This window comes from Empidonax traillii, unplaced genomic scaffold (genome assembly GCF_003031625.1).
Source record: "Empidonax traillii isolate 1590-97213 ecotype Southwest subspecies unplaced genomic scaffold, ASM303162v1 scaffold315:size618497, whole genome shotgun sequence".
Taxonomy (NCBI): domain Eukaryota; kingdom Metazoa; phylum Chordata; class Aves; order Passeriformes; family Tyrannidae; genus Empidonax; species Empidonax traillii.
The window spans coordinates 212,640-228,723 of NW_020955508.1; the positions used below are offsets into that span (position 1 = coordinate 212,640).

A 16,084-nucleotide genomic window follows, 5' to 3' on the forward strand; every position below is an offset into this window, starting at 1 on the left:
CATGCAAAGTGCTTTGCAGTTGCCAAAAAGGCATGCTATTTCAAATTCTCATAATTCACTGGTAAGTGACACTTAGTATGAAAAAACACATTCTAAAAAGCTTTTAGTCAAATCTGGACATATTGGTCTCCACAATTATTTGCTACAATGCTTATAATTTAATCTTAAATTGATTTTTGAAGACTTGTGTTTCATACCAACACTACTCTTTCAGCAAGTCAGTCACTATTCAGCAACTGAGTTACTAGGATGGTCTTATTACCATTTCTCACCCATAAGCATATTTTATTTTACGTTAAAGTGCATAAGCAAATTTCCTCAGCGTTATTTATATACAGTTATTCCACTTATATTTCAACTTTGTGCTCAGTGCTCACGGTCTTATTAATAAAGACTGAGTCTCAAAGATTCTGGTACAACTTGGGTACCTACTGCAGAAAGCCTTGAGGCCAATTAGATACAGCACTAGAATTCCATATTTCAAAGTTATAAACTAAGCACTTATCTCAGAATTGTTGAGGACCACTGATAGAATTACTTTACTTTCCGAATCAAGTATGGTCAACTTTTAAATAAGACAAAGTAGTTTTGAATTCATATAACAAATAATATCTAGAGGTAAATAAATTAAAAATACAATGTATTCATTTGTTTAATTATAAATAGTTCATTTTTTACTATTATATATTCCAGCTACATCTCTTGCACCTTCTAGAAAAGACCATATCTGGCAACAGAGCCTATTAAAATATAAAAAGCCAAAAATGCCAGGTAACTTTTAATAAGCACTATCATAAATATCTCCCAGATTACATCTGAAGATAATTACAAATAAGAAAACAAACGTAAGAGCAGGGGAAAAAAAAGAACAAAACTTAAGAAGAGGAAGTGCACCAAAATTTGTACACAATAATTTTTCACAGTAGCTTAATATACTCTGGCTAAACCCATACAGCTGGCTCCACTGAGGTGAAAAATCTTATTTTTCTGTAGTGCAGTTGGTAATCTTGGTAATCATAATGGTGGCAAAAAGCAGGTTTCCAGGTCATGGTACTTGAGAGAAGGCCAGCGCCCATTTGGAAGAATTTATCTCATAGAAAAGCAAAACTATGACACAATTGCACAATTGAAATAGTTTAAGATTGGCAGGTTCCACTGGAACAAACTCTTCCTAGCTAATCTTAATATCTCCCAAGAACCTTTACTGATATCTTGAAAGAAACTAAAGAAGTGCAAACTGACTGCAAAGGGACACAAAATGGAAAATCTAAGTGTGTTGTATAGTTTCAGGCAGATGTATTTGCCTAACTAAACCTCAAGTCTTAAGTTTTGAATCACAGTAAATATACTCGGACAGACTCTCCTGTGGAATTTAACTCAAGTAGCTTTTGAAAACTGATTTTGCCATGGAAATTTTTGTCTGCAAGTCTAGCACTCTTCCAGAAACAGAAGCAGTGCTAACAGTCCAGGAAGCCTACAGCAAAAGTAAGCGAGGTATGGTGCTGAGGTCACTGCAATTTCAGAAGCTTTTCAGCCCTTTATGTGGCTTCTTTCCAAAGGAGTAGCAACCCGAAGATTTCTCCTGTTCAACTCTATAGTATCTCCAAATCCACATGACGAACATCAGGATTTCGTTGCTGAAATAAAATTTTTAAAAAATATATTGAAAATATTCACATTTTTGCACATAGGTACCAATAATGTATTTCTAGTATGATGTTGGCAACTGGATAACAAATCCCCTTTTGGGGTAACATAGGGACTATTTTAAAATGAGGAAGAGCTTCAAACATTGCCCATAGTATAAGCCATGTTTTGAAGCCATGTTTTTATTTGACAAATACTTCTCAACATCACAGATAAGTTAGTTCTTATGCTTTAAAAGGTATAAAGCAGCTCTTGATTTTAAAAGGGCAGTTAGGTTTTATTTTATATAAAACCATCCAAACAAACATATATATATACACACGTATCTCACTTTCTTAACAGGTACTTTCCTGAATAATGGGTAAGATTGCTAAAATTATTTGTACTATACCACTAAAGCTATTTATAAACATTCCAAATACTGTTTCTATTAAGAAATATGCATTTTCTGATATTGTAGAAATATGTTATCATTATTACACAGATTGCATAATTCATAAGAAAGTCACTGACTTCAAAGTCACCCAGTATGTGAACCTGACTGGTGTATTTCGTAAAGCATATTCAACACCAACAAAATCACTGAAATCCCTACCTATACCAAAAAACATTATTCACGTTTATAAAACAATTAGTCATGATCCTACTCCTTAAAAACCATGAAGAACTGATTCTGCTGGTGCAACTAAATTCAAAAATAATATTTTGACTTTCAAACTGCACAACTGCAGAGACAGAAACTAAAACTAGAATATTTATCAAGTGTAATAAGCAACGACAGACATGCTCTCGAGTAGTGTTTCATGGCCAGAAAAAGCAGTCATGGCAGGACTATTTGTCTGGCAGTCAGTATACTTGTAGTTCTGAATTCATACCAGAAAGATAAGACTGACAGCCACAATATGCCTGTAAAATTAAAAATGGAAACAATCCTTTGTTGCATCAGCCAAAGGATATTTAAATTACAGGATGAAAAAAAATAAGGAAGTTGAGAAGCTTGTGAAAGAAGTAAACACTGCACTGCTTCAACAGAGCAAAAGATATTGAGTAACATTCCCATCCCACAGATACTTGACACAATCCTAAGCACATATTAAAAAAAAAATTGAAATCTGTTTTCATGCATCCAAAACTGAATTCAACAGCCTATAAATAATCTTACTTCCTGAGAATACAGTAATAAAGATGAAATCAGGTCTATTTAATGAAAATAGTGTTCTATGTTGGTATAAAATGAAACAAAACACACAACAAATGGATCAGTGGCAAAGTAAGGGTTTGCTGGTGGTCAGAACTTAGTTAATAATACTATAAGGAATATTAACCCCTTCTCTCTCCCATATTTACAAATGAAATTCCAAGAAGTAGATGCAGTGATACTGTTTAAAATATATCACAGAATAAGCACTCCCTATTAAGCAGTTAAAATTTACCTTCAGGTCCTTTTCAAGTCTGTCTACTTCAGCTCCCAGCGTGTCAATGATATTCTCACCATGCTTAAGCATGAAGGCTTCTAATTCTTCAAGGGTTTTCACTTGCTGAATTTCCTAGGAAGAAATTAAATTTAAGAGATTGAGATGAGGGAAAGAAAATAAAGGAATAACACTCCAGAGGGTCTTGACATATTTCAAGAGGAGAAAAAAGAAAAAAACAACTAAACAAAACACTTCAGCTTTTGCCATTTCCTTCCAAATATCATCTGTTCTTATGTCTCAAAGACACAGAAGAGTAGCATCTATTCAATGGAAACAGCTGGCTCTACCATTACACCTGCATATGATATAAAACCTTCATCTATATTTAATTGATTTCCTCCTTAACTTTAGAGAATTTAATTCATTTTCTCAAAGTTTCTAGAGTATCCATGGCTCACAGCAAGGCAGAGCAGGGTACCCCTGTGTATTCTTTCCCCATTTTCATACATTCTTGCTATTTCATTACACTGTCTACTCTGGGCATCACATAATCAACTCATCTGAAAATCCAAAAGAATTACTACAAATGCTGCTGTAAATACAGCTCCTCCTTAGTATCAAAAACTTGAAGATAGTTGACTAGGAGACCCACAGTATATGAAACTGAAGGAAAGAAGTTAAGGAAGACAGGGTGTTATACCCCACCCTCCAAAAAAACTGACATAAGCAACATCAAAGCAGGTATTACAGTATTGCCATAGAATCATACAATTGTTTGGGTTGGAAGGACCTTAAAGATCACCCAGTTGCACCCCTGCTGCCCTGGGCAGGAACATCTTCCACTACATCAGTTGCTCAGGGCCCCATTCAATCTGGCCTTAAACACTTCCAGGGATGGGGCATCCGCAACTCCTCTGGGTAGGTTGTTCCTCTGTCTCACCACCCTCACAGTAAAGAAATTTTTTTCTCATATCTAATTTAAATCTATCATCATTCAATTTAAAGCCATGAGCTTTCCTTAGCAATCACACCCTAAACTGGCCAGAAGCCATCTGCCCTGTAAATATCTCAGCCATAGTTCAGGCAATACAGCTGCAGTATGTCCAGGATAAATCTGTTATTGCAAACAGATACAGTAGCTACTAAATAGTTAATTCTTCTTGTGTATATAATTACAACACAATATCAATTTTTTTTTTCCTTCCCCACTGCTCTAAAACTGAAGAGGAATAGTGTAATTAAGCAAGTTTAGAAGACCTCAACCACAACAGCCCATGACTATGATCACATCAAGTCTAACAAGAAAAAAAACCGGGATAATCTAAATGACAGCATTTCAACAAATATTTCACAACTGTAGGAAGAGTTGACAGCAATGCTAGTTGAATGAGCTAGTTATTTGAAAATGCACAGATCAAAAGGCAAGCACGATGTCTGCCTTTGACTTTGCGTGGCTGAGTCCTACTGAAAGTGGCTATCCTTCAACAAGGGTTTTATAGCTGACACAACGTTACCAAGTGAAATAACAATGACCTCCATAAGAAACAGTTGCCAAACTAAAAACAATCGACAACATCTTTCGCAACAATATCGGAAGTATTGGAAGAACTAATGAAGGTTGTATGCAATCACCCAAGGAAATAGCAGGTAAAGAACGAAAGCTAACCAAGCCTTTGCAAAGAAGACTAGCTTACTAAACAATGGCAACAGCAAAGCAACTGGCAATATAAAACCCAGCAAACCTGCAGTGTTTCAGTGGTACAAAGCTCTTCCTCTCAAAAATGTATTACACTCAAATCCAGTATATGAACAGATCAGTTATGGCACTATATATACATACATACTTTTTTATTTTGACATTAACGTGTTTTAAAAACTGGGACACTACTAATGGTTTAAAAATTGCAATGTAAAATTTAAAGGTAAACTCAGATAACTTCTAAGTTGTGTTTAACAGATAGACATAAAATGCAGACATCTGACATCTTCATTTCATTTTAAAAGGGTAGCAAAGAAATTAATCTTGTAGGTACACAAGCAAATGTATATACAGAAGGTATCAGTGAAAACTGGTAAGCAAGCAAAACATTTTGCTCACTTAAAACTCTTTTAATTTAGATAATTTATTATTTACTTCATACTTCATTGCTTTGCCATATAGAATCCAGCTGAGAGCAGTTTTGCATTTCTATACTGAAAAGAGGGAATAAGAAAAGCTACTTGGAACTACACTAAAATCAGACTGACACTTCAAAGATGTTTAATTGTTAAGCATCATCAAAATGCTAAATCACATGATGCAAGCAATCCATATTCAAGCCAAGCCTGAATGGTCAGACCTGTAAAGCCTAACACTGCAACATCAATAGCCAAGGCAAATGGCTCTGCCAAAAAAGGTGTTTATTTGCAGGTGACAGGCTTCTAGGTTTAACTATAGATCTTGTAATTCAATAAAAAAGTTATTGTACAAGTCTGTATTTTCTAACAAAACATAAATTTAAAAATCTGCCCTCCTACCCAGGCCCTACTCAGCCCAAAAGCAGCTCTGTTTCATCAGCACATTACACAATTTCATGTACAGACATTTAAACACTAACACAAAGTAAGAACATCTGCAACCCTTCAAAATGAAGAAGTGAAATACATCTCACCTACTTGTAAATCTTAGGTTTAGACATACTTGAAATTGGAACGTATCAAATACTAGGGTTACAAAACCATTTTTTAAACATACTTGTAGCAGCTGTTCGATGTCTTGCTTTTCCAGGTAAGACCGAGTAACAACACGTCCATCAAAGTCTACTTCTGCCTTGAATCTCACTTTGCTCATTCCCATGTCTGTAGCTTTAACATCATGAATTGCTCTGAAACACATAAATTTTTAAAGAAAATGTAAAATAACATAAACCAAACCACTCTGATGTTAATAATATTGTCACAGAAAAATGATCCTTTTAAAAGGCCACTGTCTTTAAAAAAATATTCGCATTTTGCCACCACACTCTTCTGTTAAATACTGATTTATATTTAACTGGTTATACCATTTCCACAGGTTTCTGCAACACCAACACATCTATAAATGGCTCACTGCAATAAAAGACAGACTACAAGAAACATCGCAGATTTAGAACTAGTTTAACAGTATATTTGAAAAAAAAAAAAATTCCACAATTAAAAATGTGAGAACTTCCCTACTCCATGTTAAAAGTCTACCTTCACCTTATTTGTTACTGTACAGAAGTTCTTTTGTGTATACATGACACTATGTAACCATCTTTAAGTTGCCTTAATTCTGAGGTAAGAAATGTATTGTTATTTACTGAAAGGAAACAATGAAATTATAGAAGTGTTCTTTCCTACACTTGGTAGAGGCATGAACCTCTGAAGAGTTTTCAGATATATTTGATATAAGAAAAAGTTATGGATATTGTGTTTGTAACTCATTTTTGATCATACTGAATAGCTGATGATGACTTACCAAAATACAGCTGTCTGTAAATGCTGAAATTGTATATTTATTTAAAGGTTTCTAATCAATACTAGAAAATGAAAGCTGAAATATGTTTATATTTTGGTTCTTTGAAAAATTCTTTTTTTTTCTATAGCACAGTTTTGTTCCAGTTTGCTAGATAAACTCAGTGATGTGTGAGTATAGGTAGTAAACAAAAAACCCTCTTTTTTTTCAGAAACAAACTCAAGACCAAGACATATTGTGATGCTTTTCAACAATTAAATAAATATAAAATAAAATACTCAATTTTTTTCTAATGAGAGTGACAAAAACTCAGTTTATATTTAAAGCCAAGAGAATTTAAATTGCCACTGCAGAGAAAACATTTCCACATTTTTCCATCAAGGTCAGAAAAAAAACCAAAAAAAAAAACAAGTGGAGACTAAAATAAGGAATATAAATCACAGAAGTTTCATTTTTTTTTAAATTCTTGCCTCTGACATTCCCAAAGCAAAACAAGTACAAAATGTTCCAAAGGTTTTTAGTTTTATTAATGAAAAAATGCATTTTTGACAATTCTTAAATTCTAACACAAAATTTAGATTCAGCAACACAGCTCACTTGAAAGTACCAAACTTAATCCCCGTTCATTTTGCCAGGCTGTGCAATTTCACAGAATCTTTACATTTTAGCATGCCCTTTGCCTTAAGCAAATTTGGTCTTCCCAACTAGAAATGTTTCTTTTCATCTGAATGTTTATAAATCATAACTAACTTCACAGTAGGCGCAGGAAGAAAGCAGAAGGCATGTTATCTTTAAAGGAGCTTGCTGGAATGAACAGCCAAAAAAGAACAGGAGACGGAAATTTTAAGATGAACAATCACAGGAAATTTTTATGGAATACTTCTAGCAATACTCAGGGTAGAGGAGAGGTAAGCACATTAAAAAAATAAATAGAGCATGAACTAAATATAGAGACATCAAAAAGTAGATCTTAAAAAATATTTAAGCAGATTAAAAGAACTATTAGCTTACTTGTAGCAATAAAGACTTCCCAGCTCCATTCAAATTTACACAGCTATTCTGTGGGAAGGTACCAAGTCAAAACAGTATTTACTGGAGTAACCTGACTGGCATCAAACTACCTGGTCACAAAGAGGGTATTTAAGATAACAGATGTAGTTACTGAAGAGAATTTGAAGCCATGTGATTCAAAAACGTTGAAGACATACCAAGTGCCTATCAGAGCTAAGCAATTAATCATTAACCTGATAAAATTCAGTGAAATCATGCACATTCTGCAAATGTGAAGGAAAAAAGTCTACCTTGCTGCACATAATCCGTCCAGGAAACATAAGACTGAGTCAAGAAGAGAAAAATCACTAATCATTCAAAAATGCAAATGTGTATGCTAAAACTTAAGCTAGAATCTTGCTTGTGGAAGCTTCTGGATGGTTAGCAGACACCATCAATTTGAACTAAGGAAAAAAGCAAGTTTTACATTAAAGAAAAATTTGTCAGAGAACATCAAGTTACTGGGTTTGAGCAATCAGTTGTAATTTTTTTTCCTCCAAAACAGAATGACAGATTTTACAGCACAACAGTTGCACAGCTACACAATAGCTGTCACAATGAAGTAAAATTAAAGATGAAACCATCACTAGGGATAGTTTATCCCTAGGAATCTATGATTACATTGCATAAAACCAGAATCAGGACAGTCTATGCATCATTACATATTTTATTTCACAGTTCTGAAAGGCTAATCTCCCACACTTCAGTTAAGTTGAATACATGAAGATTTAGGCACCAAAGGTGTCAATGGAGTTACGAATGGAATGTTTTTATACCAAAAATAAAATCAAATAATTTTCCAGCTGAGAGCAACTCTGAAAGTCCATTCTGGATCACGAGTTAAATATGGGCTACAACTAGGAATTACCAAGAAAAATGAAAAGAAAGGAGAAATAAATAGCCACAAGCCTAAAAGAGAAATTATGAAGTCCAACAAACTGATAGATGAAACATAATACAAAGTTATTGAGTGCAATACAAACTAACTTTTTTTAAGGGATTGGAAATGCACATGACAAACAGCACACAGAAAGGGGCAATTGGGCAGCTGCCATATGAGCTCTGGGAGAGGGTTTACAAAATCACAGAATATACCAAGTTGGAAGGGATCCACAAGGATCATTGAGTACAACTCCTGGCCTTGCACAGGACCATCCCCAAGAATCACATCATGTGCCCGAGAGTGTTGTTCACTTCTGGAACGCTGTCAGGCTTGGTGCTGGTACCACTTCCTTGGAGAGCCCATTCCAATTTGTTAAGGTCTCTCTGCAGGGCCTCCCTGCCTTCCAGGGACTCAATACTCCCCCCACTTTTGTGTCATCTGCAAACTTGCTTAGTATCCCTTCCAGTCCTGCGTCCAAGTCATTTATGAAGATGGTGAAGAGCACAGAGCCTAAGATGGAGCCCTGCAGAACCCCACTAGTGACAGGGCACCAGTCCGATGTTACCCCATTCACTGTTACCCTCTGTGCTTGACCCGTGAGCCAATTGCTCACCCACATGATGTGTTTATCCAGCTGTGGACTGCAAGAGACAGTATCGAAAGCTTTACTGAAATCCAAAAAGATTACATCAACTGGCTTCCCTTGATCCCTTGGGTTACCTTGTCATAAAAGGAAATCAGGTTGGATAAGCAGGACTTTCCTCTCATGAAGCTGTGCTGGCTGTGACCAATGATCGTGTTGTCTTTCAGGTGTTTTTCAATACTTCCCAAAATAATCTTCTCTATAACTTTACCAGGCACTGAAGTGAGAATGACAGACCTGTAGTTTCCAGGGTCCTCCTTCTTGCCCTTCTTGAAAATTGGGACAATGTGTGCCAACTTCCAGTCAGCTGTGGATTCCCAAGACCACGCAAAAAAATCATCAAGAGAGTTTTTGTGATGACATCAGCCACCCCTTTGAGGATTCTGGGATGAAACCCATCAGGCCCCATAGATTGCAGGAATACGGCAGATCCCTCACAATTTCAGAGTCAACTGGGAGTTGATCGTTCTCGCAGTCATGACCCTCCAGCACAGGGCTCTAGCACCCCCTTAGTCCGTCATCCATGTCGAAACAAACAAGCCATCCATAAAGAGGCAAAGAAAGTGCTAAAAACCTCTGACTTGTCTCTGTCCCTATTTATGATGTGACCATCCTCATCCTGTAATGGGGTGATATTTCTATACTGCCTACTGCCATTAATGTATTTGAAAAAAATCTTTATTGTCCTCTACATCTCTGGCTACCTTCATCTCCAGTGGAATTTTCTCCCTAAAACCTCACCTGACAACTCAAGGAAAAACAGTAACAAAGGTGGGGAGAAGAATTATATATTAACAGTAATTCCAGTTACTAAGGTTTTAAGGAATATAGGTCTTGTCAAACAATCCTGCAAAAAAACCCAGTTTTTTTTAAAAAATCAAGATTTAGCTGAAAAAATACCAACATCACAAAGATCTTTTGTTTTAGTAGTACAGCAGTTAGTACTGTCTGATAAATCAAAGACTTTATAATTAGTAGTGGGTCATGATGTTCAGGCAAGCTACCACTGGAATAGTAAGTTAAGTGATGGTGGTGCTAACCAGGTGGTGCTGGGGGAAGTAAATATCAGAGCCCCTGGATCCTTTGGTCAATTTGGATCTAAAATACCTTCTGATGAATGCTAAAGGATTTCATAATACACCCCCTTCCTATTTGGCAAAACACATCTGAAAATAAACATTATAACCCTTGCTTGAAAGAACAAGGGAGGACTATTCTGGGAACCAGCAACTACAAAAAGCATTGCACTGAGAACTCAAGGGTTTGCTGCCTAAAAACCCTGAAAGGTTGAAATAAAATGAGCAAATATTTATCACAGCTTCAGAAGTAGTGAAGCAGACCAGTACTCAAGAGCTTTTTCGTTTACATCTGGTGTTAGTAGGATATGTAAGAACAGAATATACTACAACACAGCTCCATTTAAGAAAATGGGAGGGTTTGAATGTTCAAGAAAATGCTGACATTCTTACAAGTCCTAAGCTTATGTTGATGAAAATGTACCAGTGGCCTTTTGAAGAAATATTTGATGTTAAAAGACTTCCTCATTTCACAGGAAAAAGCTGAAAATAAAATAAAATAACACCTAACTAACCAAAGGTTGGAATAGGAAATAAAAACTTAGAGCAGCTTTTACCCTAAATTATACCTAGTAACAAGCAAGGGTAATATAAGTTTACGTCACAGAGAATTCTGAGATCAAGAGCAGGTATCTTATTAAAAGATGTAAATTAACCAAGCTAAAGATAGCAGGCGTGTTAAAAGAACTTGGTCAAAGACAGGGAGCACTGAAAGAAATCAAAGGTGATAATATAATGGATCTAAGAAAGAGACAACTGAAGACAATGTGCATACAGAAGGTATGAGAAGTACCTAGATGTGTTTCAGCTTCAATCTCAAGAAAAAAACATGTAGTTTCTCAGGAAGTCTTTACTTCTTTTATTATTCATGCTTTTTTAAAACTAACGTACTTGTTGGTTTAAAAAAAAAATGTCTAAAGCAAAAAGGAGACCAACTAGGTCTGCTCTGTTGAAAAGTTAGAGCCATCTGCAAAATGGAATACAATATAAAATGGTGCTTGGCCTAGGAGAAATTTTATTATTTCAGCCTGAGACAAGTAAAAGCCATTTGCTCACTTTGGAAAAAAGAACTACAGAAGCCATGTATGAATAATCATGTGAACTCACCCACCCTAATATAGCACCGTTGACACATGCTTCACCATTCAGACTAATCTAGGGCAACCACAAATACTTTAAAATAATTTAGTTACTGATTTGAAAATTCTAATACACCTCTATTCCAAATAGGAATCCTGTTTAGTTTCTGGAATGAAGGGCAAGTAGTGCAGACCTCTTGCTTGCAACTGAGATGATGCAGCACTTAGTTTCTTTCACATATTCTGGTATTAAGTCAGGGGCTTAGGGTTTTTTCCTCCACAGCTCAAAAACAACTACAAATAAAAAAAGCACTAAAATATTTCAGCTTTTTTATACAGTACTACATTCCTGAATAAAGATTAAAAAGAAAACAAAAAGGGGTTTGCTTTTAAATCAAGTTTAGTAGGGTTAAAGCTAAAATAGCTCCTTGAAAAGCATTTAAGTAAGCTTTCAGAATTACAATGACCTGTAAGTTTACTATAAACAGCAGACTTGCAAAGAAAATTAGCACTGAGTTAATTTTATAAGCACCTAAAATCCAGAATCTATTACATCATAATACTACTGCAGTACTTCTTGCCAATTGCTATAGAATTCCAGACACTGAATATTAACTAACACAATTTAAATATTTAAGTGCTAATAAATTATAAAAGCAATAGAACAGTATCATTTGAGTGCTTTCATTTCATGCATTTGGAAAGAGTTTTAAGTTTGTGATGGTTTTTTCATTAAGTCATTGTCAATTTCTGTAATTAAACTGTCAATTCCTGTAGCTGTTAAAATATATCTGCAATCTTATTTTAGTTGTGGAAGATCCCAGAGGTACAAGTATTCACTTACTGAAAGTTTTAGCACAGAAACAGAAGTTAGCAATAATAAAGACTCTAAAATCTCAGTACAAAAGAATCTACACTAAAAATAATCTCAAAAGATTTCTCTCAGTTAAAGTGTTTGAACTATTTTTTCCAAATACAGTTTTCTTGCTTTTTGTTGTTCTTAGTAGAGATTGTGCTGTGGAGATTCTTACCTTACTACAGGATCACTTTCTAGTAACTCGGTGAGTCGCTGCAGTTGTTCAGGTTCAATGGATCGTCCCAGCAGGGCTTCAGTGTTAGTGTAGATCAGAAATGCTGAGACAGTTCCTAACAAAGTTCCAACACCTAGAGACCCCACACTGTCATAATATGGGTTTCCTAAACAAGATAGATCAAATTAGTTTCACAGAGCTTTTCTAAAACGTAGCAGAGAATTCCAATTTCACACAGAAAAGAGTACACAGTTTTGAGAGTTTTTTGGGTTTTGCTTTTTAGTTGATTTTCTTTTTTGTTTGCATTTTTTTGGTTGGTTGGTCGGTCCGTTTTTCGAGGAATTTTTTTTAATTCAGTGGCAATTCTTTCCGACACGGAGGAATAAGATGAAGTTGAAAGAAAACAGGCTATCTCAAGATAAAGTCTTAGGTTCCTCCTGTCCCTTGGCCACTCCTGTCTCCCGCAGGACTAATACACAAGTAAACTCTTGTCAGCTATATGGGTTTCTATATTAATAGGTAAATTTATACACAGTTATATGCACTTAAACATAGGTAAGTCAATGTTCTTTTATCAGTAACTCAAAAATGTTCTTTTATCAGTAACTCAAAAATTTGCAAGTAGCAAACATTTCTGGAATACAGCACTTCTTACATAAGTTTCACTTATTCATTCCAATCCAGATCTGTAGAAACAGTACTGTATTTTTAAGTTTGTGAAGGAAGCTAGAGATGAAAGAAAAAAATTACTTTTATACAAAAAATGAAACTTACAATTAACTCATCAGAAGCCACAAAGAAACAAAATTACAATCTTTATTGTTTTAAAAAGTCAATACTTCAAAAGGGATAAATCTTTAGAAAACTTCACTGTGCAACAGACATACTTTGAAACACTTGCCATGCATACCATCCTACCTGCATGAGTGAGGTTTGCCACACTGCAAAGGAGCAGCTACTGTTACTGAAGATGGCACTAATGCCACTATGTATCAAAAGAAAAAAAAATAACTGCTTCCTTAAATCCTCCCCACATGCACATGCACCTGTGCACCATTTACTAAGGAAGCTCAAATTATGTAACCCCAACATGGCACAAAGTGATAACTGACTGCCATAAATATTCCTTTAGTAAAACATAACTTAGTTTGTAAGCCAAAACAGCTCAAAAGGAAGTTGGACCCATCTGCTTAACAGAGTACAAGTATCAGAAAAAAGAGTAGAGACACCAATATTAACTAAATGCTCTGGGTTCCTATCACACACAGAAGTAAATCCACATCCTGCTTTGCCCCTGTGCAGAACTTTACCTGTTAAAGAAGTCAGACCCATACAGGTAGCAGCTACAGCCACGCTCAAAACTGCAGCAGCATCCTCCAGTAACACCACATTTGTACTAGGATCACGACTCTGCACAACTGCACATACAACAACAAAAAAAAATTAATTGCTTTGGAAAGCTTAGCTTTATTACATTATGCACAGTACTTAAACTAGACTAACAACAGCAACTTAAAAAAATTTCCGTAAGTATATAGGTGTAAACTGAATTTTTGCAAATGCACACACTTCTGAAAGCATTTATAAATACACAGAACAAGCCCAATTATGGAAGCTTCTCAAAAATGCTTGAAAAATACAAGCACTTCAGCAAGCTATTTAAGTAGCATTACTTAAAACAACAAGTTTTCGCATAATCTGTGAAATGTTATTTGCTACTAGAATAGAAAACAGATCAATAAAGCAAGGAGGAAGGGAAAATAGAGAAAATTGTTTCTATCATTATGCTAGTGAACAGATTCTGTTTTAAGTAACCACATACCTTACTGCTATAATGACACATACCATATTGATAAAATGACAGGCCCTTGGCACGAGCACTCCTGCGAATTTCATTTATAGCAACAAGAAGGGTAGCTGAAACAACACCAAAGTTGTTGCTGAAAACGGTTAGAGGCAAAAAGACTTGTTTCAATCTCGAAGAGGGAACTTCTCTTTATATCATAGCAACAGAAATCAAGGTATCTCTGATGACAGCTCAACATATGAAGAAAGCTCCAATTATTGTTAACTTTGAGTAACAACAAAGCACAGTTACTATCTTTTCTACGTGTCTCCATACAAATCAGAAGAGTTATATTCTTTGATAGTTTAATACCAAAAAGGTACTCTATGTCTACTTTCCAAATGATGTGTTCTTCAACTTATTATTATATAGACATGGGGAAAAAAAAATGCTCTCCCTCTTGTTTTTGTTTGATAACAACTATTTGCAACAGAGTTCAAAACTTCATTGTGTAAGCAAAGATCAATTATTACTGTAATTACTCACACAGTAATCTTAAAAGATTACAAATACGTAAATAGAAATATTTCTTGAAACAGCATACCTCCTTCAGATACCAATGACCCTGCTAAAATGCAGTATGCCTGTATGGAAAAAAAAATTATTATGTTATATGCATATTTGTACAGATCTCTTCACCACAGACTATCTAAACAGAGCATTCCAGAACCTCTGTGCCATGTAATTGTCCCTAAACAGAAGGAAACCAACAATATTTGCATTATGGAATATACTGCAAAATAGGAAAGGAGGACCTCTTGAGAAGTATGAAGGAAGATGCAGGGTTTAAAGAACACTTTTGCTGCAAGGTCAGCTGTAATTTAACAAGATTTTTTTTCCTAAAACACATTCTCATTAAGGGTGGTTTGAGTTAATTGTGTTGGGATTCAAACTGACTCAGGAAGTGAATTTCAGACTATGCCATTATTTTTTATTAAGTCACTTGTTAAATACAATACCAAACAAGATCAGCTTACCCAGAGAAGAGATTCTACAGGATGAGGGTGGAGTAAACCTATGATCCCATGATACCAAGAAAGTCCTGCACCCATCATGAAAATGCCTACTCCACTAATCAGGGAGGCAATATAGCGCATGTTTGTGAAACCATACCTAGATGAAAACAAAGAAAGTGATTTAGAATTTACAGAATAAGAATCTGTATCTCTGCAAACATACCCTAAAGTTTTTCCACTAATTTTCATGTCTCAAATTATCATTGTATGACTTGGTATCTATTTAAGATAAAGCTGCTAAATCCCAATCTAATCCAAGGGGGGGAAAAAAGCCACTTGAAAAAGGGTATCTCATACATGCAAGAAAAACAAGCATAGATATTCTCCTAAATTGTTTTTAAACAGTTGAATTGGGTCTTGTGCAGAGATTGAGAATTTTAAAACTCTAAAAAACCCAAAATAAACATAAAAACAACAAAAAAGCCCTAAACCTCACCAATATTCATGATATTCATGTCAGTTTTACATGCTAGAACTGGTACTTGTAAATGAGAACTCTACCCTTGTAGGTAGCTGGTCTAAATAATTTATAACACTAATTTAAATGAAATAAAATGTATACATCTTTCAGTAGTAGATAACTATGGACATTCAACACTTGCAGTTTTTAAGAGCACTCTTTTAAGTGGGAAGACTTAAAGCAACATTAGAAGCTTTTTTTCTGTATTAACTTCTACTACAAACAGTACACTCCTTTAGCCACATTTAAGAAAACAGTATTTTGTTCTACTGACTACATTGAGGAAGAAGGGAAAGAAGTGAGAGAGAGGAAGGAAATAAAATGAATATGTGGATAAATTTAGGATTTAAATTTTTCAAATTTTAATGAAAAAAATGATAAAAACAAAAAGCAGTTTAAGTCAAACACATCTCCTCACGGCTGAAGTAATTGCCTTGCAGCAAAGATTCACATGAACAGTGTT

At 35.1% G+C, this 16,084-nt stretch overlaps 1 protein-coding gene across 1 annotated transcript in view; it reads right to left on the reverse strand.

Annotated features, from left to right (window-relative positions):
* Nucleotides 1-637: 637 nt before the first annotated feature.
* The window catches only part of SLC30A9 (solute carrier family 30 member 9), a 34,448-nt gene continuing 19,001 nt past the window's right edge, over nucleotides 638-16,084 (reverse strand). The window contains exons 11-18 of the mRNA XM_027891273.1: nucleotides 15,123-15,258; nucleotides 14,690-14,729; nucleotides 14,145-14,216; nucleotides 13,610-13,717; nucleotides 12,300-12,465; nucleotides 5,797-5,926; nucleotides 3,081-3,194; nucleotides 638-1,637 (exon numbers count right to left, since the gene is read on the reverse strand). Coding sequence (XP_027747074.1) covers nucleotides 1,593-1,637; nucleotides 3,081-3,194; nucleotides 5,797-5,926; nucleotides 12,300-12,465; nucleotides 13,610-13,717; nucleotides 14,145-14,216; nucleotides 14,690-14,729; nucleotides 15,123-15,258 — 811 coding nt within the window. The 3' untranslated portion in view covers nucleotides 638-1,592. The remainder of the gene's footprint in view (nucleotides 1,638-3,080; nucleotides 3,195-5,796; nucleotides 5,927-12,299; nucleotides 12,466-13,609; nucleotides 13,718-14,144; nucleotides 14,217-14,689; nucleotides 14,730-15,122; nucleotides 15,259-16,084) is intronic.